Below are 22,530 nucleotides of genomic sequence, written 5' to 3'. Positions count from 1 at the left end.
GTCATGCTGGTGTCCTTCTGTAACCTGTTCTATCAGTTTAGTATAGTCGTCATCCCTTACCCCTGCATCCTTTAATACATTTTTCAGCCTCCGAGGAGACGGATGTGCAAATTGCCTATGCAGTTTTAATACCACTAGCTTTTTATCAGCTAAAGTCCCATTTTCAACTGCCATTAACACATCCTTAACCACTCTACTTGAAATATTATTTGTCAGTAATGGAATACAATAGTGTCCCGACTGTGTAAATTGTAAGTCCACCGTCTTTCCAAAAACTGTTGCCTTACCCTGTTCCATATCCAGGTTCATGTGTGCTTTCTTCATCGACGGTCTGTTCAGGAGCAAAGGTATCTCACTTGATACAACATCTGTGCTAATGAAATGATTCATTCCAGCAATATTGCAAGGGATCACCACTCTTATCAGCGACTTCAGAGTATTATCATCCCCAAACCTGAAACTTGTGGAACTTTCAAATTCCTGAACCTTGTTACGATTTTCAGCATTCAAAGAGTCCAGGTAACATTTTAACCAGTCAATTCCACACACAGTAGATGTGCAGCCACTGTCCAATACAGCACAGTTGAAGGATTCTGCAACCAACACCCTCATTACCGGCGTAAAACTGCTTGTCAATAGGACAATGCCTTCTTTCTGGTCACTATCTTTTTCCTCTTCTGACTCTTCCGTGTCATGTGTCGCTTCAGACACTCTATCATAACGAGTTGAACAGTTGAAAGCATAATGGTATTGAGAGTCACATCGAAAACATCGATTTACCATGCCCCGTGCATTTCTGGGGTTCATCTTCCTATTGTAGGTTCTAACTGGGTTTCTGTCTTCATAATTTCCTTGTCTCAGTCTCCTTCTATAGTCTTGAGCCCTGTTCGTAGCCATACGATTTCGCCATCCTGTTAGTAGTGTATCTTCCATATTCTGCCTTATTGCAGGCTGATCTATTTGGGTCATTAGAGCCATCGGAATCGAATGTTTCCCCAGAAAATTTTGTAAAGCTTTTGTCATCTGTTCGAATAAGGTATTATTCAGTAAACTGAACTCCTGTCAAAACCAGGAGCCTATCCATGTTGCTCACTCCAGCACACTCAAGTAATTTAAAGGCCAACGGAGACTGTGGAAATTCCAGATTGTGTTTCTGCAGCCTTTTATATATTCTGCCAAATTCCATTATTTAGTCTTCCATGGAGATATCCTCCATTTTCCAGAACTTATCAAAATCCGACCATGCTTCATACGCACTTAACAAGTCATCTTTCTTATAAATCTTATCCATATAATGTAATAAAGTCTCCAGACCTTCTTCTGAGTCTAACTCTTCCAATTCCAGCTCAGAAAGCACTTTGTTTCGGATTTTACTGTCATATGGTAAAGAAAGAGCCAATGCCATACCTTGTTTTCTCTTTCCCAAAGCAGTTACCTTAGTCCACATAACTACTGCACTTCTCCATTGGTCGAACGATTCCCTTTCAGAAAATAAGGGAGGATAGTCATATCCAGCCATCTTTATCCTCGGTTCAGCCATATGTCCCTTTTTTTTTTTCTTTTCTCACTCACTCCTTGGTTTGATCTGGAAAAGTTGTATCTTTCAACCCTTCACATTTACACAGCAACCATGCCCTGCTACCAATTGATAGACGTTTTAGTTGCTGTGATATGAAGAGTCTAAAGTTCTGTTCCTTTTTCACAAACACACATTTATTTCATTCCAACAGCCTTTGCACAAAACTCTAACTATACATCACCTGACAGAGGCCACCTGAAGCCCCTTTATATATCAGTGTCAATTAATGGATACTTAACATAAATGAGACAATTAATTGCAATGTCTCTTAACCCATTACTTAACATACTGAGTAGGATGGAGAGAATCTGTGATCGCACAAATTGTATAATCTGTGCAACTCATGGACCCAAATAGACGGTTCTTCTCCCAGACAAATTACATAATTGCAAAAACCTTAGACATACTTTAATAATTATCACATGGGCCATTACAAAAATCTATTTACCCCAAAAAAACAAATTTAAATCTGAAGTAATATGCTAATGTTTACCAATGGATATTTATAACCCAATAAATGGCAATTGTGAAGTAATGCAGTACCTTAAAACTGGTAGTGATGGAAGCAAACTTATTGTCTGCAGTTTCTGCATTGCCAATCAAGTAGTCCCAGCTTGTAAACATCTTCCAACTAAAGTTAAAACTTGTGTCATCTCCGCCTCCTTCCTCATTTGCATTGCTTGCCATTCTGAAGAATAGATGCAAAGGTTATAGCTTTATATTGATACAGTATTGTAGCTAATTTATCATTATGCTCAAAGGAACAACAAAATATGGATTAGATGATGTAACACTGTCAAGCCACAATGAACTGTTCGGATTCATTTGAAACCACAGGGTGTAAGCCAGAGGACCACTTTGCCTCCATTAACTTCAGTCCATTGAATTTGTGATGCAGCACACAGAGGGAGGATAGACATACACACGAATCATTGAGGGCGAGATCCAGATTTGCATATTCAAGTGAGCAGTTATTCTCACTTGAACATGTCTGTGCCGGAGTTATCCAAGGCGCAGGATCTAACGGCCTCAACTCAAAGTCCCTCAGCGAGCGCTGTTTGGCATTGGTTTCCACAAATGTGGACCAGGTGTACCGGCACTTAGGGGGGTCTCCTAGGATTGGGGGCTTCTGGATGGTCCAGCTCTGGGCAGGGTGGTACCCTGACATCCCCAATGCCACTCAGGCACCTTGGAACTGCCAGCCTGGCACCCTGACAGTGACACCTGAGTTGCCCTTTTATAACCACAGTGTGTTTAACCCGTATAAGATGGACAAATTATCACACAAGTTGTTTAGTACAATAATAGTTTATTTGACACACACACAAGATTGTTTACTTAATTAAACACACGTTCATGCACATTGAACTATAACTAACACACTTAAATGACCTTAATTTAACTTCCAGGTGACAGGCAGATACCAAGTAGATGAGGCGTTATCTGGTTCAGTATTCTGGTGGAGGCTGTAGTTCTTGTAGGTAGTCTGTGTTTGGTTGTCAAAGAACAAACAAAGAACAAAGAAATGTACAGCACAGGAACAGGCCCTTCGGCCCTCCAAGCCCGTGCCGACCATACTGCCCGACTAAACTACAATCTTCTACACTTCCTGGGTCCGTATCCTTCTATTCCCATCCTATTCATATATTTGTCAAGATGCCCCTTAAATGTCCCTATCGTCCCTGCCTCCACTACCTCCTCCGGTAGTGAGTTCCAGGCACCCACTACCCTCTGCGTAAAAAACTTGCCTCGTACATCTACTCTAAACTTTGCCCCTCTCACCTTAAACCTATGCCCCCTAGTAATTGACCCCTCTACCCTGGGGAAAAGCCTCTGACTATCCACTCTGTCTATGCCCCTCATAATTTTGTATACCTCTATCAGGTCGCCCCTCAACCTCCTTCGTTCCAGTGAGAACAAACCGAGTTTATTCAATCGCTCCTCATAGCTTATGCCCTCCATACCAGGCAACATTCTGGTAAATCTCTTCTGCACCCTCTCTAAAGCCTCCACATCCTTCTGGTAGTGTGGCGACCAGAATTGAACACTATACTCCAAGTGTGGCCTAACTAAGGTTCTATACAGCTGCAACATGACTTGCCAATTCTTATACTCAATGCCCCGGCCAATGAAGGCAAGCATGCCGTATGCCTTCTTGACTACCTTCTCCACCTGTGTAGCCCCTTTCAGTGATCTGTGGACCTGTACTCCTAGATCTCTTTGACTTTCAATACTCTTGAGGGTTCTACCATTCACTGTATATTCCCTACCTGCATTAGCCCTTCCAAAATGCATTACCTCACATTTGTCCAGGTTAAACTCCATCTGCCATCTCTCCGCCCAAGTCTCCAGACAATCTAAATCCTGCTGTATCCTCAGACAGTCCTCATCGCTATCCGCAATTCCACCAACCTTTGTGTCGTCTGCAAACTTACTAATCAGACCAGTTACATTTTCCTCCAAATCATTTATATATACTACAAAGAGCAAAGGTCCCAGCACTGATCCCTGTGGAACACCACTGGTCACAGCCCTCCAATTAGAAAAGCATCCCTCCATTGCTACCCTCTGCCTTCTATAGCCTAGCCAGTTCTGTATCCACCTTGCCAGTTCACCCCTGATCCTCCAGGGGATGGCGTGGGCCCTTGAACTTGGCTGGTGTTGGTAGCTGTCGTGCTCCATTCGAAGATCAGTCGAAAGAGAACGAGTGAAGGCCTGCGCTGTCTTTTTATCATTATCATAGAATTTACAGTGCAGTAGGAGGCCATTTGGCCCATCGAGTCTGCACCGGCTCTTGGAAAGAACACCCTACCCAAGGCCAACCCCAGTAACCCCACCCAACACTAAGGGCAATTTTGGACACTAAGGGCAATTTAGCATGGCCAATCCACCTAACCTGCACATCTTTGGACTGTGAGAGGAAACCGGAGCACCCGGAGGAAACCCACCCACAAACGGGGAGGATGTGCAGACTCCGCACAGACAGTGACCCAAGCCGGAATCGAACCTGGGACCCTGGAGCTGTGAAGCAATTGTGCTATACGCAATGCTACCGTGCTGCCCTTTTAACTGGCTTGGAATTCTCTGCCCCTTTTGTGCGCAGTCTCTGGGTCGCTGTCAATCAATTGATCAGGGCTCCATCCCCCTGATCGGTTAAGTCCAATCATTGCCTGCCACATCGATTTTGGGGTGGGCACTCAGTGGTGGGGGGGTCCAGAGATCGGGGTGCCATTTAAAAATGGCGCCCTAATCTCTTCCTGCACTGACAAGCTGAGCTCGTTACTGCAGGAAACTAGTCTACGTTCGGCCTTGGCGGGATGGTCCTCGCCCAGAAAAAAAGCAGAGTCACATTTAAAAGCATGTCGTTCTCAGTGTTGCAAGCGCCAGGGGATGCCCAGCTGAACACGCCTGAAACAGGAGTTTGTTTCTTTTCCATTAAATCACGGCCTATATCTATCGTATCAAGTCATTTCATAAGTTTAAAGAACTCTATCATGTCATCCCTCAACCTTGTCTTTTCTAGAGAATTCTATTCAGTCTTTCTCTAGACTCTAAATGCTGTACATCTAAAATCAAGAAGGTAAAACAGTCCCCCACTCTCACGGAAATGCTGCACTGAAGCTGACCAGCAGCATCTGTGCAGGATCAGTTGTGTTGAATAGATTCACACCAGTGCACCTCTATCCTGATCAGAAAATGATAAGCATGATGGAACCAGCCTTAATTTTAATTGTCAGCTTGATTTGGCCTGATCTAACCTCCGTCGATTAAATATCAATCCCAAACTAAAACCATTATCATCACAGTTGGAGCATGCAGTAGAGAAATAAACTCAGTTCATTTTTGTCAATTTGTTGCTTCCATTTTCTTTATCAAATAGAGAACATAGAACGCCACAATTTAATTTTTCATCAAATGTTGTTTCATTAATCTAGTCCGGCTTGGATTGATTTGAGTTTCTGGTCCAATACTACACAAACCCATAGGGGCCAATTCTCCGGCCGTGTTGCATCTAGCGCTATGTCGGGAGAATTGCAGGGGAGCCCCGGAACGGGATTTGTGCTGGGTGCAAAGCAGTTTTGCATTCTCCTGGCCCGCTCCAGTTGAGCGGGATTCTACCCTGAAATGCGAGATACCGATCACAGCATATTTGCACTCATTTTAATCTCATTAATGCAGCGGCCTCCTGGTTCTCCACCGCCCCCGCCCCCTCAAACACCTCCCCCCCCACCAGCAACCTAATCCCACCCACCCCTCCCCCCCGGGCCCCCCAGGCAGGTAGTCACCCAGGCACAAATCACTACTGGTCTTTAAAACCGGGGACCAGGCACCATGGACTACGATGGGAGGCAAGGAGATGAGCACCCCTCTCCACTTACCTTCAGGGGTCTTAAGGGTACAGCAGCCATTTGCCAGATGCCGTGAGGGAGCTGGGGGTTTAGGGCTCGGGCAAGGTCGGAAGGGGACAGGTCAAGGGTCTCCCTCAGGATGGGGGTCACTTTGGGTCTTTGAAGCCTTGAAGCCTGTTTTCTTTCATCTTGAACATCCCATAACAGGGCAATACACAACTGCAGCCTGTCTGTCCTAAAGTCCTCTCACAGGACAAAGCTATTCTGCAGCTTGTATCTTGGAGAAGCATTTCGCCTCCCTTGAAGTTTTCCCTTTGTACTTGCTTGTTTACATTCCATACCACTCACCTTGAAGTTTCATTGGGCTCTGGGGTTTCAATATTGTAGTATGCCTTCCTTTACTTTTTGTACTTGCTTGTTTACATTGAGTTTCACACACAATTGACTTTTAGGAGCCTCTTGATTGACAGCTGAAGGTTATCTCAAAGGATAATTTGCTTTGCTTGTTTTCATAGCAGTTTAGGCCCATTAACTTGGAAGTACTTCCCAGAAAGAGCAGGTGTGCTGTCTGAGAGCATTTTTTTAGACTAGGTCTTTTTCAACATCTGATGCCTGAACAGCCTGCCTGCAGTGGAGGACCTTTTCCACTATAGAAGCATCTGGCACCACTAAGACATTGAAGCGCAAGGGTTCCTCAATGAGGATCTTCTTGCAGCCCATGTTGAATTCTCTGGAAAGACATGGGGCGGGATTCTCCCGCAATCGGCGAATTGGCCCGACGCCGACGCCAAGAATGGCGCGAACAACTCCGGCGTCGGCTAACCGGAAGTTGCGGAATCCTCTGTACTTCGGGGGGCTAGGCCGGCGCTGGAGGGATTGGCGCCGTGCCAACCAGCGCCGAAGGGCCGGCACGAGTTAGCGCATGCGCAGAACCACCGGCGTGGTTCCGTGCATGAGCAAACCGGCCGGCGTATTCTTGCATATGCGCAGGGGGTGTCTTCTCTACGCCGGCCATGGCGGAGCCCTCCAGAGGCCGGCGCAGAAGGAAGGAGTGCCCCCACGGCACAGGCCCGCCCACAGATCGGTGGGCCCCGATCACGGACCAGGCCACCGTGGGGGTCCCACCCCCCCTGGGACCGGATCCCCCCGAGGACCAGACCAGCTGGCCTACCAGCCAAGTCCCGCCGTGTGGGACCATGTCCATTTCACGCTGGTGGGAATGCCCAAAATGGACAGCCACTCAGCCCATCGGGGCCCAGAGAATTGCCGGGGGGCTGCTGCCAATGGCCCCAACCGGCGTGGCTTGATCACCGCCCCCACCGGAAAACCAGCCCCGGAGAATACGGCAGCCGGCGTCGGAGTGGCAGGGCGGGATTCACGCCGCCCCCCCGGGGGTTGTCAGACACGGTGGGGGGTCGGAGAATCCCGTCCCTGGTGTCTATGCCGGGGTGTTCAGAGGCCGTTGTAGCCCCCAGGTGGTCAGGTACATGGCTGGATAGTGTCCTGGCACTGCCCTCCGTCACCCTGACAGTGCCAATTCCAGGGTGCAAGGAGGCAGTGCCAGGTGTGCACTGCCAAGGAATGTGGCTTGAAAGGGGGCCTCTGGCAAACACATAGCAAGTTGCCGCTTACTTGGGGAAGGGGTGCTTAATGGAAGCGATTGGGTGTGTCTTTGCCAGCAATTGGGGGGTGGCTGTGCCAGTGAGAAAGGGGGGGCTGCTGTAGGGTTATTCTGAGGTCAGGGTGCCCTTTAAAAATAGTGTCCCGGTGTCTGAGGATCCGGTATTGCCAGTGTCTTCTGGTCCCATGGCGCAAATCACTCCTGACTCCAAAGGAATTTCTAAGTGTGGGTGGATTGCGATCTGGATTACGCCGATTCACCCGGTGGCAATTGCACCTCATTTCCTGCCAAAAGTCTTTTATACAATGCCGCTCGATATTATACTTGTCCCAATAAACCAATTATACCACTCACACATAAGGTGGAATTAAATGCTGGCTGAGGGAATGGGAATGACGCAGAGGGATCTGTTGAATAACACGGGAAGTGCCATGTCAGTTCTATGATGTTGAGATTAAAGGTCCAAATTATCCCGATGATGTGAGGAATTGGGACAGCCATACTGAGGCCACACAGCACGAAGGTAATTCTAATGGCTTAGCACATAAATACCACTCATTGGGTTTCCTCTGGGTGCTCCGGTTTTCTCCCACAGTCCAAAGATGTGCAGGTTCGGTGGATTAGCCATTTTAAATTGCCCCTTAGTGTCCAAGGATGTGTAAGTTCGATGAGGTTGTAGGGATAGGGTGGGGGAGTGGGCCTCGGGTCGAAGCAGACTCAATGGGCAAAATGGCCTCCTGCTGCACTGCAGAAATTCTATGGTTCTGTGATTCTAGTATACAGGTCTCACCTGAACCATCTTTGAACATCTGAGAGACAATGCCAGTGACGACTACCGATATCTTTGGAGGCTTTCACTGACCTGTGTGCTTTGCTGTAGGATGATCTATGACCCCTGGAACTGGAAGAGAATCAAATGCTGTGGCTTTGAATGTGATGGTGCATTAAACGTCTACACCAGCAACTCCTTCCAATGCTCCACCTAGGACATGTACAGCATTTCCCAGGCAGCAGCTCACTGCTGTGCAAAAGAAGTGGCTGATGCCCTGTTTAAAAGGGTCAGAGTGTTTCTGTGATACAGGAAGGACTCTGAAAGGAGGCCTACATTTCTGTGGGCTTTGGGGCCACTGTAGCCTTCCCAAAAGTGCAGGGATTATCGATTGCATACATGTGGAAATCTCAGCTCCATGGGACTAGCCTGTGGCATTCATCAACAGAAAGAGGTTCCGCTTCATGAGCATTTTATTGTGTGCGACCACTGTAGATGTATACTCCAGATTTGCGATCAATTCCCAGGGAGCACTCATGATGCTTACATTCTAAGCTACACCCAAGTGCTGCAGCTGCTGCATGGATGGATTCTGGACGACAGGGGTTATCCACTCAAGACCTGGCTGATGATATGTTGAGGCACCCTCAAACTCCAGCCAAGGAGCAGTATGAATGCACTGCAACAACAGAGGCCACGTTTGAGCAGGCCATTGGTTTGCACTGCCTGGTCCAACCCAGCTGAGCTCAGCAACATGCGCATCAGAGGGTCTTCCAGATAAATGTCAGCTGTTGTGTATTCATAGAATCATAGAATTTACAGTGCAGCAGGAGGCCATTCGTCCCTTTGGTCTGCATCGGCCCTTGGAAAGAGCATCCTACTTAATTCCACCCATCCACCCTATCCCCATAACCCCACCGAACCTTTTGGAAAATAAGGGGCAATTTAGCTGGAGCACCCAGAGGAAACCCACGCAGGCACAAGGACAATGTGCAAACCATATCCAGTCACCCAAGGCAGGAGTTGAACCCTGGACTCTGCAACTGTGAGGCAGCAGTGCTAAACACTGTGCCACTGTGCCACCCTTGCACAACATCGCACAGCAAACTATTGACTCAGAAAAGGATAATGAGTTTCTGCTCTTTGAACAACTAATCATTGGATTCCTTCGACAGAGAATGGGGCCTCCTGATTATTCCACCCACTGTTCCTTTCTCAGTACTGATACAACGACAGATGCATGAGCCTGCAACTTCTTGCCCACAACCACCCAAGCCTCATGATGCATTGGCCATTTGGGCTTATATTTCTTTTGCCCACCTGCCCGCTCCCTCCCCTGCTGACACAATTACTTTTGCACTCATGAGAGCAACATTGTTCCAACGATTCTGCCATACACGTCCTGGCAGCGCGGAACAGGTCATTGATCCACTTTCTGCATTGGATCTGGGTGCACCTGTGCACCCCACAGCTGCTGACCTCTGCTGCAACCTCCATCTGGACTCCTTTGTTTAGGCGGGAGGCTCTTCTGATGCCTTCGGTTGGGGGAAAAAAGACCTCCCATTCCTGGGCAGCTTGGAGGAGAGCCCACATGTATGCATTATTGAACCATGGGGCTCCTGTTATCTGCTTTGCGCCTTGAGGCAGCTGAACACCGTTCTCGATGCCAACCACAGATCAGGCCAAACAATGATGCAGCTGGAAGTCTGTCTGACGAGCTTGGGGTTCAGCTGAAAATAAAAGGTTGATTCTGGAGGCCTGTTCGAGAGTAAGATTCCTTCTGCCTCTGCAACACAGAAGCTACTGCCTTCTGATCACTGCAGCCATGTTTGGTTGCTGCTTAAAAATGGCACCCAGACCTCTGACACCATCAATGATGGTGGGTTCAGAAACTTCCTTCCTGCCGCCACTGCATAATGAGCCAGGCCCCATGCATCAACCCTCTTTATTGCGCAGCTGCCATGCTATCACAGTTGGTCAGGTGGTCTCGCTGCTACCAGCAATGTCAACTGTGTTCACATGATTACAAAGATTCATCAATAGAATCTGCCAGAGTTTCTATGGGTACATCTTTTTATAATTAAATAATTGTACTTAATTAAGATAAACAATGAAATCAATCCAAAAGATTGAGGCTGAAAGGTTTTGACTTGGTGTGCATCAAATTTTACTAATTGGTTTGGGTCTTTTCGTCAAGGAAAAAGTAAATTAATGTCCACTGGGAAAATAGAACTTACGCTCGAATCACCACCATGAAGCTGTATCCTATTGTACCAATGCCCACCAGGAAGTAGCCCAACGGCAGCCTGAACTTCAGCCATCCAATTGTTCTTTGGTTATTATAGAAACCATAGAAAAGGACAGAATATTGTGCATATCCCTGGCAAAGTTAACAAAGATTTTTTTTATTAGAGTTATTCTTCACAAAAATTGTCAGCAAATAATTTGCTCAAAAAATCGACATTTATTTTGCACCAAAGTAGAATTTACAAAAGTAATAATCTTTTATTCCAGTATAAATAGTTACATATGTTTCCTTTGCAGAGATTTTTCAAACAAAAATTTAACTTACCCCAAAATCCCACAATGTGGCAAAGTTCATGGCTGAGCCCTGCTCATTCTTCGGAACAGTTTTTCTCGGCATGCTACCATACGGCTTTCCCATCAAAGCCTAAAGTCAACCAAATGAAAATATTTAAAATATTCTTTGGAGAAATGCCAAGTTCATATCATCATTAATAATGGGCACGATTTAACGGCCTTGCCCCACCCGACTTGGTGTCGGGATGAGGCCGTTGTATATTGTGGGATGCCTCTTGCGAGATTTGTAACATTCAGAAAGCCTCGCGAGATGTAACAGAGTCTCACAAGACATTGCCATCTGGATCTCTCTCTCAGTGGGCATGATCCAGATCAGCATATTTAAATGCGCCTTTGAAGACTCTCCAAGTGCCCAGGACCTAATGGTCACTTCTGCGAGACCTCGCTATTGTGTCGTTTAGTACTAGTTTCCACAAACATGGACCAATGGCACCCCAATCTGCAACGAGCCTTTTCTGCTGGGCGCACCTTCTGAAAATGACTATCAGTCCAGCCCGGCAGAAAGAAACTCCCTGATCAAAAAGGCACTGCAGTCGCCGACGAACATCCCGCTAAACGTGCCCAAAACTGGACATAGATTTTTTTTCCAGTTAAATCACGGCCAATTTATTTTCAACCTCAACAACTGGCAAATGACATTATCATGGGAATGCCTGTCATTTAAGGATAAAAATCAAAACTTCACTATGATTAGTAATGCTCAGTTATGTTTCTTCCGGCGGTGGCCATGACCTGCTAGGTCGCGCGTTCACGGCAGCTCCCGCCGAGGTCGGTATTTCGGGCCGCTGAACGGGGCGGCGGCGGCATTTGGAGGCTGAGACCGGTGTGGTAACGGGCACGGGAGAGGTTCCCCCCGGTGCTGCGTGGAGAGAACGAGGAGTGGAACCGGCAGACGCGCAAATGCGGGGAAGAAAGTAGAGAAGGTCCGGGAAGACAAAATGGCGGCCGGAGAAGATCGGGAGGTGTGGGCCCAGTGGGCCAAAGAATAACAAGAATTCTTAAAAAGCTGCTTTATGGAGATTAAAACGGAGATGTTGGCCTGCATGGAGAAGATTGTGGTGGCCCAGAAGGCGCAGGAGAAGGAGATCAAGGAGGTGAGGAGGAAGGTGGCGGAGAATGAGGGCGGCCTGGCGGTGAAGGTGGAGGCACACAAGGTGCTACATAAGAGATGGCAAGAGAGGCTAGATGACCTTGAGTACAGGTCTCGGAGCCATAATCTGCGGATTCTGGGCCTTCCTGAAGGAGCGGAGGGGGCGGACGCGAACACGTATGTGACCACGATGTTGGGAACGCTGATGGGCGGGGGGAGAAGGGTTGGGGGGGGAAGGGGTACTGCTGTGCTGATTGAAGGGGAGCCAGGTGAGGGGAATGGATAGAGAGTCGGGCTGGAGGGCCGCCGAGGGGAGGGCTGGAATCGGGAGGCGGGGGCACGTGGTTGGCCGAAAAAGGGAGATGGTTAGTCGGCAGGATGGGGGGTGGCCAACCCCCCCCCGACCAGGCTGATTACGTGGAACGTGAGGGACCTGAATAGGCCGGTCAAGAGGTCCTGCGTGTTCTCGCATTTAAAGGGGTTGAAGGCGGACGTGGCCATGTTGCAAGAGACGCACTTAAAGCTCGCGGACCAGACGAGGCTAAGGAAAGGATGGGTGGGACAGGTGTTTCACTCGGGGTGAGACTCAAAGACCAGAGGGGTGGCAATTTTGGTTAGTAAACGAGTGGCATTTGAGGCGGGGAGTATCGTGGCGGACAAGGGGGGCAGGTACATAATGGTGAGTGGCAAGCTGCAGGGGGCCTGGGTGGTGCTAGTGAATGTGTATGCCCCAAACTGGGATGATGCGGACTTCATGAGGCGGGTGTTGGGTAGGATCCCGGACTTGGAGTCAAGTAACCTGATTATGGGAGGGGACTTTAATACAGTCTTGGACCCGATTTTGGACCGTTCCAAGTTCAGGTCGGGAAAGAGGCCGGCGGCGGCCAGGGCCTTGTGGGGGTTCATGGGCCAGCTGGGGGGTGTGGACCCGTCGAGGTTTGCGCGGCCAAGGGCGAAGGAGTTCTCCTTTTTCTCCCACGTCCATAAAGTTTATTCGCGGATAGACTTCTTTGTGTTGAGTAGGGCGCTGATCCCGAGGGTGGAGGGGGTTGAATACTCGGCCATTGCGGTCTCGGACCACGCCCCGCACTGGGTGGACCTGCGGCTGGGGGCGGAGCGGGGTCAGCGCCCTCTCTGGATGTGGGGCTGCTGGCGGATGAAGAGGTGTGTGGCGGATGGGGAGGAGCATTGAGAACTATGTGGGAGCGAATGACACGGGGAGGTAACGGTGGCAGTGGTGTGGGAGGCTTTGAAGGCGGTCGTTACGGGAGAGTTCATCTCCATTAGGTCCCACAGAGAGAAGAAGGAGAGGGCGGAGAAGGAGAGGCTGGTGGGAGAGATACTCCAGGTAGACAGGAGATACGCGGAGACCCCAGAGGGGGGGCTGCTGAACGAACGCCGGAAACGTCAGGCGGAGTTCGACTTGCAGACCATGGGGAAGGCGGAGGCGCAGTTCAGGAAAATGAAAGGGGCAGTCTACGAGTACGGGGAGAAGGCGGGTAGGATGCTGGCGCATCAGCAGCGCAAGAGGGAGGCGGCTAGAGAGATTGGGGGAGTGCGGGATAAGGAGGGCAACATGGTGCTGAGCCCAGAGAGGGTCAATGAAGTCTTCAGGGAGTTCTACGTGAAGTTATATGAGTCAGAACCCCCTGGGGAGGGGGAAGGGATGAGGCAGTTTATGGACCGGTTGAGGTTCCCAAGGGTGGCAGTGGAGCGGGTGGAGGGATTGGGGGCCCCAATTGAGTTGGAGGAGGTAGTCAGGGGGCTGGCAAGCATGCAGTCGGGCAAGGCCCCGGGTCCGGGCGGCTTCCCTGTAGAATTTTATAAGAAGTTCTCGGAGCTACTGAGCCCGCTCCTGCTAAGAACCTTCAATGAGGCAAAGGAGAGAGGGACCCTCCCTCCGACGATGTCGCAGGCATTGATTTCGCTTATCTTGAAGAAGGAGAAGGATCCGCTTCAGTGTGGGTCCTACAGGCCAATATCGCTCCTGAATGTAGACGCCAAACTGTTGGCCAACACAATAGAGGACTGTGCCCCGGGAGTGATTGGGGAAGACCAGACACGTTTCGTTACGGGCAGGCAGCTGAACACGAATGTGAGGAGGCTCCTGAATATTATCATGATGCCCTCGGAGGGGGGGGAGGTGGAGGTGGTGGCTGCAATGGACGCGGAGAAGGCCTTTGACAGGGTGGAGTGGGAGTATTTGTGGGAGGCGTTATGCAGGCTTGGATTCGATGAGGGATTTATAGGGTGGGTCAAGCTGCTGTATCAGGCCCCTGTCGCGAGTGTGTCCACGAACCGGCTAAGGTCGGAGTATTTCAGGCTCCACCGGGGGACGAGGCAAGGGTGTTCCCTGTCCCGTTGCTGTTTGCCCTGGCAATTGAGCCATCGGCCATTGCGCTCAGGACTTCAGGGGATTGGAGGGGGCTGGTGCGTGGGGGGGTGGGGAACCCCGGTCTCCCTCTACGCGGATGACCAGTTGTTGTACATTTTGGACCCGCTAGAGGGGACGGGGGAGGTCATCCGGATCCTGAGGGGCTTTGGCAGCTTCTCGGGGTATAAATTGAACGTGGGGAAGAGTGAGCTGTTCGTGGTCCACACTAGGGGCCAGGAGGAGAGACTGAGGGAGCTCCCGCTCAGGATAGTGGAGAGGAACTTTTGGTACTTGGGGTTACAAGTGGCCAAGAACTGGGATGCCCTGCACAGGCTCAACTTAACCCAGCTAGTGGAGCAGATGGAGGGAGCGTTTAAAAGGTGGGATATGCTCCCGCTTTCCCTAGCGGGATGGGTGCAGACTGTGAAAATTACGGTTCTCCCCAGGTTCCTCTTCGTCTTTCAGTGCCGCCCCATTTTCATCCCCAAGTCCTTTTTTTGTAAAAAAAATATTTTTATTCTCCTCCTTTTTCACATTTTCTCCCGCATTTACACCCATCAACAATAAACAATAATCAGCAAGATATGTCAATCCCCATAACAATAACAACGATCCCATCCTCCCACCAACCCCCAAACATCAGCCCGCATGTTTACATAAACAAATGACAAAAAGGAGTCAGGGATTACCCATAGTCACCCTTAATATACACAGCCCCCCTCCCCCCCAACCTTCCCACCCACCCCCCCCCCCAAACTAATGTTCGATGTTATCCAGTTCTTGAAAGTGCATAATAAATAGTGCCCATGACTTGTAGAACCCCTCCAAGCTTCCCCTCAGTTCGAACTTAACCTTCTCAAGGGTCAAGTATTCCAACAGGTCCCCACGCCACGCCAGGGCACTGGGCCATCCCAGCAGGATCCGCCTTCGGGCGATCAACGAGGCGAAGGCTATAATATCTGCCTCCGCTCCCGTTTCCAACCCTGGCTGGTCCGACACCCCGAATATGGTCTCCCGGGGACCGGGGTCCAGTTTCACACGCACCACCTTGGAAACTACCCTAAACACCTCCTTCCAGTACTCCCCTACCTTTGGACAGGACCAAAACATATGAACGTGATTAGCGCCCCCCCCCCCCTCCCCCGCAACGCTCACACACATCCTCTACTCCTTCAAAAAATCGGCTCATCCTCGCCCTCGTGAGGTGCGCTCTATATACCACCTTCAGCTGTATCAGCCCCAACCTCGCACATGAGGTGGAAGCATTCACTCTCCGGAGCACCTCACACCAGACCCCCTCCTCTATAACCTCTCCCAGCTCTTCCTCCCACTTTGCTTTGATCCCTTCCAGTGGTGCCTTATCCTCTTCCAAAATAGCTCCGTACACTGCTGACACTGCCCCCTTCTCCAGTCCCCTTGTCGTCAGCACCTCCTCCAGCAATGTGAAGGCCGGTTCCTCTGGGAAGCTCTGTATCTCCTTTCTGGCAAAATCCCGAATCTGCATGTACCTAAACACTTCTCCCCGCTCCAGCCCATACTTCACTTCCAGCTCCCTCAATCCTGCAAACCGACCCCGAAGAAACAAATCTTTTAGTGTCTTAATTCTCGTCTCTTCCCATTTCCGAAAACTTCCATCCCACCTCCCTGGCTCAAATCTGTGGTTTCCCCGAGTCGGCATTTCCCTTGACCCTACCCCCAACCCGAAGTGTTGGCGAAACTGCCTCCAGAATTTCAATGAAGCTATTATTACACCCTTTGGTGTGAGGTAAGTACCATATTTTATTATTGTTATTAATAATTTTTATTCTTTATTTTTTTTTTATATATAAAATTTTTTTTAAATTTAGTTGTTAGCCAGATCTTGGTAGAAAGTTAGAGGAATGGCAGGGAAGGGAGTGCAATGTTCCTCCTGCAGGATGTTTGAGGTGAGGGATGCCGTTAGTGTCCCTGCTGATTTTACCTGCAGGAAGTGCTGCCATCTCCAGCTCCTCCAAGACCGAGTTAGGGAACTGGAGCTGGAGTTGGAAGAACTTCGGATCATTCGGGAGGCAGAGGGGGTCATAGATAGCAGCTTCAGGGAATTAGTTACACCAAAGATTGGAGATAGATGGGTAACTGTAAGAGGGACGGGGAAAAAACAGTCAGTGCAGGGATCCCCTGCGGTCGTTCCCCTGAGAAACAAGTATACCGCTTTGGATACTTGTGGGGGGGACGACTTACCAGGGGTAAGCCATGGGGTACAGACCTCTGGCACAGAGTCTGTCCCTGTTGCTCAGAAGGGAAGGGGGGAGAGGAGCAGAGCATTAGTAATTGGGGACTCTATAGTCAGGGGCACAGATAGGAGATTTTGTGGGAGCGTGAGAGACTCACGTTTGGTATGTTGCCTCCCAGGTGCAAGGGTACGTGATGTCTCGGATCGTGTTTTCCGGGTCCTTAAGGGGGAGGGGGAGCAGCCCCAAGTCGTGGTCCACATTGGCACTAACGACATAGGTAGGAAAGGGGATAAGGATGTCAGGCAGGCTTTCAGGGAGCTAGGATGGAAGCTCAGAACTAGAACAAACAGAGTTGTTATCTCTGGGTTGTTGCCCGTGCCACGTGATAGTGAGATGAGGAATAGGGAGAGAGAGCAATTAAACACGTGGCTACAGGGATGGTGCAGGCGGGAGGGATTCAGATTTCTGGATAACTGGGGCGCTTTCTGGGGAAGGTGGGACCTCTACAGACAGGATGGTCTACATCTGAACCTGCGGGGCACAAATATCCTGGGGGGGAGATTTGTTAGTGCTCTTTGGGGGGGTTTAAACTAATGCAGCAGGGGCATGGGAACCTGGATTGTAGTTTTAGGGTAAGGGAGAATGAGAGTATAGAGGTCAGGAGCTCAGATTTGACGTCGGAGGAGGGGGCCAGTGTTCAGGTAGGTGGTTTGAAGTGTGTCTACTTCAATGCCAGGAGTATACGAAATAAGGTAGGGGAACTGGCAGCATGGGTTGGTACCTGGGACTTCGATGTTGTGGCCATTTCGGAGACGTGGATAGAGCAGGGACAGGAATGGATGTTGCAGGTTCCGGGGTTTAGGTGTTTTAGTAAGCTCAGGGAAGGAGGCAAAAGAGGGGGAGGTGTGGCGCTGCTAGTCAAGAGCAGTATTACGGTGGCGGAGAGGATGCTAGATGGGGACTCATCTTCCGAGGTAGTATGGGCTGAGGTTAGAAACAGGAAAGGAGAGGTCACCCTGTTGGGAGTTTTCTATAGGCCTCCAAATAGTTCTAGGGATGTAGAGGAAAGGATGGCGAAGATGATCCTGGATATGAGCGAAAGTAACAGGGTAGTTATTATGGGAGACTTTAACTTTCCAAATATTGACTGGAAAAGATATAGTTCGAGTACATTAGATGGGTCGTTTTTTGTTCAGTGTGTGCAGGAGGGTTTCCTGACACAGTTTGTTGACAGGCCAACAAGAGGTGAGGCCACATTGGATTTGGTTTTGGGTAATGAACCAGGCCAGGTGTTGGATTTGGAGGTAGGTGAGCACTTTGGGGACAGTGACCACAATTCGGTGACGTTTACGTTAAGGATGGAAAGGGATAAGTATACACCGCAGGGCAAGAGTTATAGCTGGGGGAAGGGAAATTATGATGCCATTAGACGTGACTTGGGGGGGATAAGGTGGAGAAGTAGGCTGCAAGTTTTGGACACACTGGATAAGTGGAGCTTGTTCAAGGATCAGCTATTGCGTGTTCTTGATAAGTATGTACCGGTCAGGCAGGGAGGAAGGTGCCGAGCGAGGGAACCGTGGTTTACCAAAGAAGTGGAATCTCTTGTTAAGAGGAAGAAGGAGGCCTATGTGAAGATGAGGTGTGAAGTTTCAGTTGGGGCGATGGATAGTTACAAGGTAGCGAGGAAGGATCTAAAGAGAGAGCTAAGACGAGCAAGGAGGGGACATGAGAAGTATTTGGCAGGAAGGATCAAGGAAAACCCAAAAGCTTTCTATAGGTATGTCAGGAATAAGCGAATGACTAGGGACAGAGTAGGACCAGTCAAGGACAGGGATGGGAAGTTGTGTGTAGAGTCTGAAGAGATAGGCGAGATACTAAATGAATATTTTTCGTCAGTATTCACTCAGGAAAAAGATAATGTTGTGGAGGAGAATGCTGAGCTCCAGGTAAATAGATTAGATGGCATTGAGGTAAGTAGGGAAGAGGTGTTGGCAATTCTGGACAGGCTGAAAATAGATAAGTCCCCGGGGCCTGATGGGATTTATCCTAGGATTCTCTGGGAGGCCAGGGAAGAGATTGCTGGACCATTGGCTTTGATTTTTATGTCATCATTGGATACAGGAATAGTGCCAGAGGACTGGAGGATAGCAAATGTGGTCCCTTTGTTCAAAAAGGGGAGCAGAGACAACCCCGGCAACTATAGACCGGTGAGCCTCACGTCTGTAGTGGGTAAAGTCTTGGAGGGCATTATAAGAGACAAGATTTATAATCATCTAGATAGGAATAATATGATCAGGGATAGTCAGCATGGCTTTGTGAAGGGTAGGTCATGCCTCACAAACCTTATCGAGTTCTTTGAGAAGGTGACTGAACAGGTAGACGAGGGTAGAGCAGTTGATGTGGTGTATATGGATTTCAGCAAAGCGTTTGATAAGGTTCCCCACGGTAGGCTATTGCAGAAAATACGGAGGCTGGGGATTGAGGGTGATTTAGAGATGTGGATCAGAAATTGGCTAGCTGAAAGAAGACAGAGGGTGGTGGTTGATGGGAAATGTTCAGAATGGAGTTCTGTCACAAGTGGAGTACCACGAGGATCTGTTCTGGGGCCGTTGCTGTTTGTCATTTTTATCAATGACCTAGAGGAAGGCGCAGAAGGGTGGGTGAGTAAATTTGCAGACGATACTAAAGTCGGTGGTGTTGTCGATAGTGAGGAAGGAAGTAGCAGGTTACAGAGGGATATAGATAAGCTGCAGTGCTGGGCTGAGAGGTGGCAAATGGAGTTTAATGTAGAGAAGTGTGAGGTGATTCACTTTGGAAGGAAAAACAGGAATGTGGAATATGTGGCTAATGGAAAAGTTCTTGAAAGTGTGGATGAGCAGAGGGATCTAGGTGTCCATGTACATAGATCCCTGAAAGTTGCCACCCAGGTTGATAGGGTGGTGAAGAAGGCCTATGGAGTGTTGGCCTTTATTGGTAGAGGGATTGAGTTCCGGAGTCAGGAGGTCATGTTGCAGCTGTACAGAACTCTGGTACGGCCGCATTTGGAGTATTGCGTACAGTTCTGGTCACCGCATTATAGGAAGGACGTGGAGGCTTTGGAACGGGTGCAGAGGAGATTTACCAGGATGTTGCCTGGTATGGAGGGAAAATCTTATGAGGAAAGGCTGATGGACTTGAGGTTGTTTTCGTTAGAGAGAAGAAGGTTAAGAGGAGACTTAATAGAGGCATACAAAATGATCAGAGGGTTAGATAGGGTGGACAGTGAGAGCCTTCTCCCGCGGATGGAAATGGCTAGCACGAGGGGACATAGCCTTAAACTGAGGGGTAATAGATATAGGACAGAGGTCAGGGGTAGGTTCTTTACGCAAAGAGTAGTGAGGCCGTGGAATGCCCTACCTGCTACAGTAGTGAACTCGCCAACATTAAGGGCATTTAAAAGTTTATTGGATAAACATATGGATGATAATGGTATAGTGTAGGTTAGATGGCTTTTGTTTCGGTGCAACATCGTGGGCCGAAGGGCCTGTACTGCGCTGTATTGTTCTATGTTCTATGTTCTATTACCGGACACCCTGAGTATTTCCCTGGAGCTATCGGGAGTGGCGCTGTTGCTAGTGCCTTCAGCCCCGACCCCCTGCACAAATTCTCCTCCATTCTGACCCACTGAGAATCAACCCCTCTGACCCAGCTCCGCACCTTCTCCACATTCGCCGCCCAGTAGTAGTATAACAGGTTCGGGAGACCCAAACCCCCTGCCTGCCTTCCCCTCTGTAGCAGCACCTTTCTCACTCTGGCCACCTTCCCTCCCCATATGAATGAGGTAATCCTTCCCTCAATCTCCCTGAAAAAAGACTTTGGCAGGAAAATCGGTAGGCATTGAAAAATAAATAGAAATCGCGGCAACACATTCATTTTAACCGCCTGTACCCGACCCGCCAATGACAGAGGAAGGCCATCCCACCTTGCCAGACCGGCTTTCACTCTCCCCACCAAACTAGTGATGTTGTACCTGCGAAGCCTCCCCCACGCCCGGGCAACCTGCACCCCCAGATACCTAAAATGAGTCCCTGCCCTACGGAGTGGCAGCCCCCACACCCCGGCCCCCACCCCCGGCCGAGACACCAGAAAATACTCACTCTTGTCCAGGTTCAGCTTGTACCCCGAGAAAGACCCAAATACCCGCAGTAGCTCCAATATTCCTCCTATCGACGCACTCGGTTCCGACACATACAGCAGTAAGTCGTCGGCATATAAGGACACCCTATGCTCTATCCCCCCCTGCACTATTCCTTTCCATACTCCCGAACTTCTCAATGCGATGGCCAACGGCTCAATCGCAAGTGCAAACAGCAGGGGGGACATAGGACATCCCTGTCTCGTCCCACGGTGGAGAGAAAAGTATCTCGAACTGATATTGTTTGTGCGGACACTCGCCTTCGGCTCCTTATATAATAGCTTTACCCAGTTCACAAATCTTGGTCCAATTCCAAACCACTCCAGCACTGCCATCAGGTACCCCCATTCTACCCGATCAAACGCCTTCCCGGCGTCCAATGCCACAACTACCTCTGTTTCCTTCCCTTCCGCCGGTGCCACAACAACGTTCAAAACCCTCCTAATATTCGAAAACAGCTGCCTCCCTTTCACAAACCCCGTCTGATCCTCCCCTATCACCTTCGGGAGGCACTCCTCCAGCCTACCCGCCAGTACCTTCGCCAACACTTTTGCGTCAACATTCAGAAGTGATATGGGCCGATACGACCCACACTCCGTCGGATCCTTATCTTTTTTTAGCAACAGTGAAATCGATGCCTGCCCCAAGGTTTGCGGCAACACCCCCTTCCCTATCGCCTCCTCAAACATCCCCACCATCAGGGGTGCCACCGGAAACCCATACGGCCCTGCCACCTTCCCCGACTGCATCCTCCCAATTGCATCCTTTATCTCCTGCTCCACTATTGCTCCTTCTAATGTAGCCCTGTCCCCCTCCCCTAGCCTCGGGTACTCCAACCCATCTAGAAATTCCTGCACCTTACGGTCTCCCCCGGGCGGCTCTGACTTGTACAACCTCTCATAAAACTCCTCAAAAAACCTTGTTAATCAGCACTGGAGCCACCACCAACTTCCCTGCCCTATCCCTCACCTAAAGAATTTCCCTTGCCGCTGCCTCCCTCCGGAGCTGACCTGTTAACATACGCCTTATCTCCATGTTTATAAACTGCACCCCTTGCTCATCTCAGTTGGCGCACCACCTTCCTGGTGGACAGTCGGTCGAAGCTCGCCTGTAGTTCCTTCCTCTTTTCCAGCTTCGCTGGATCCCCATCTTCTGCATACCTCCTATCTCCCTCCAACATCTCATCTATTACCCTCTGCCGCTCCAACCTCTCCTCTTTGTCAACTCTGGCCTTAAACAAAATTACCTCCCCCCTCACCACCACCTTTAGAGCCTCCCAGACGACTGCCTTCGACACCTTACCCGTACAATTGAAACCTACATACACCTTAATTACCTTTTCAATTTTCTCACAGAACACTTGGTTCCCCAAAAGCCCCACATCCAGTTTCCACCCCAGTCTCTGCGCTGCCCCCTTCTCCAGCACCATATCCACCCAACATGGAGCGTGGTCTGACACTGCAATTGCAGAGTATTCCAACCCTTGACTCCAACCAGCAAAGCCTTCCCCACCACAAAAAAGTCGATCCACGAGTATACCTTAAGGACCGCTGAGAAAAACGAGTACTCCCGTTCCCTTGGGTGCAGAAACCGCCAAGGGTCCACCCCTCCCATTTCCACCATTAGCCCAGCCAGCGCCTTTGCTCCCCCTGATGGGACCAGCGAGCACGGCCGTAATCTGCCCAACCTTGGCTCCTGCACCAAGTTCCAGTCCCCCCCCCACAATCATCTCATGTGTGTCCAAGTCGGGGATGGCCCCA

General features: G+C 49.6%; 1 protein-coding gene across 1 annotated transcript in view; it reads right to left on the bottom strand.

The window, feature by feature from the left end:
* tmc1 (transmembrane channel-like 1) overlaps positions 1-22,530 on the bottom strand; it is a 153,100-nt gene that overhangs the window by 43,864 nt on the left and 86,706 nt on the right. The window contains exons 8-10 of the mRNA XM_072517636.1: positions 10,891-10,989; positions 10,556-10,698; positions 2,123-2,267 (exon numbers count right to left, since the gene is read on the bottom strand). Coding sequence (XP_072373737.1) covers positions 2,123-2,267; positions 10,556-10,698; positions 10,891-10,989 — 387 coding nt within the window. The remainder of the gene's footprint in view (positions 1-2,122; positions 2,268-10,555; positions 10,699-10,890; positions 10,990-22,530) is intronic.

The sequence above is a fragment of the Scyliorhinus torazame genome, chromosome 9, assembly GCF_047496885.1.
Source record: "Scyliorhinus torazame isolate Kashiwa2021f chromosome 9, sScyTor2.1, whole genome shotgun sequence".
Taxonomy (NCBI): domain Eukaryota; kingdom Metazoa; phylum Chordata; class Chondrichthyes; order Carcharhiniformes; family Scyliorhinidae; genus Scyliorhinus; species Scyliorhinus torazame.
The sequence above is the reverse complement of the archived record's forward strand: the minus strand, read 5'-3'. Positions and strand labels throughout refer to the sequence as shown.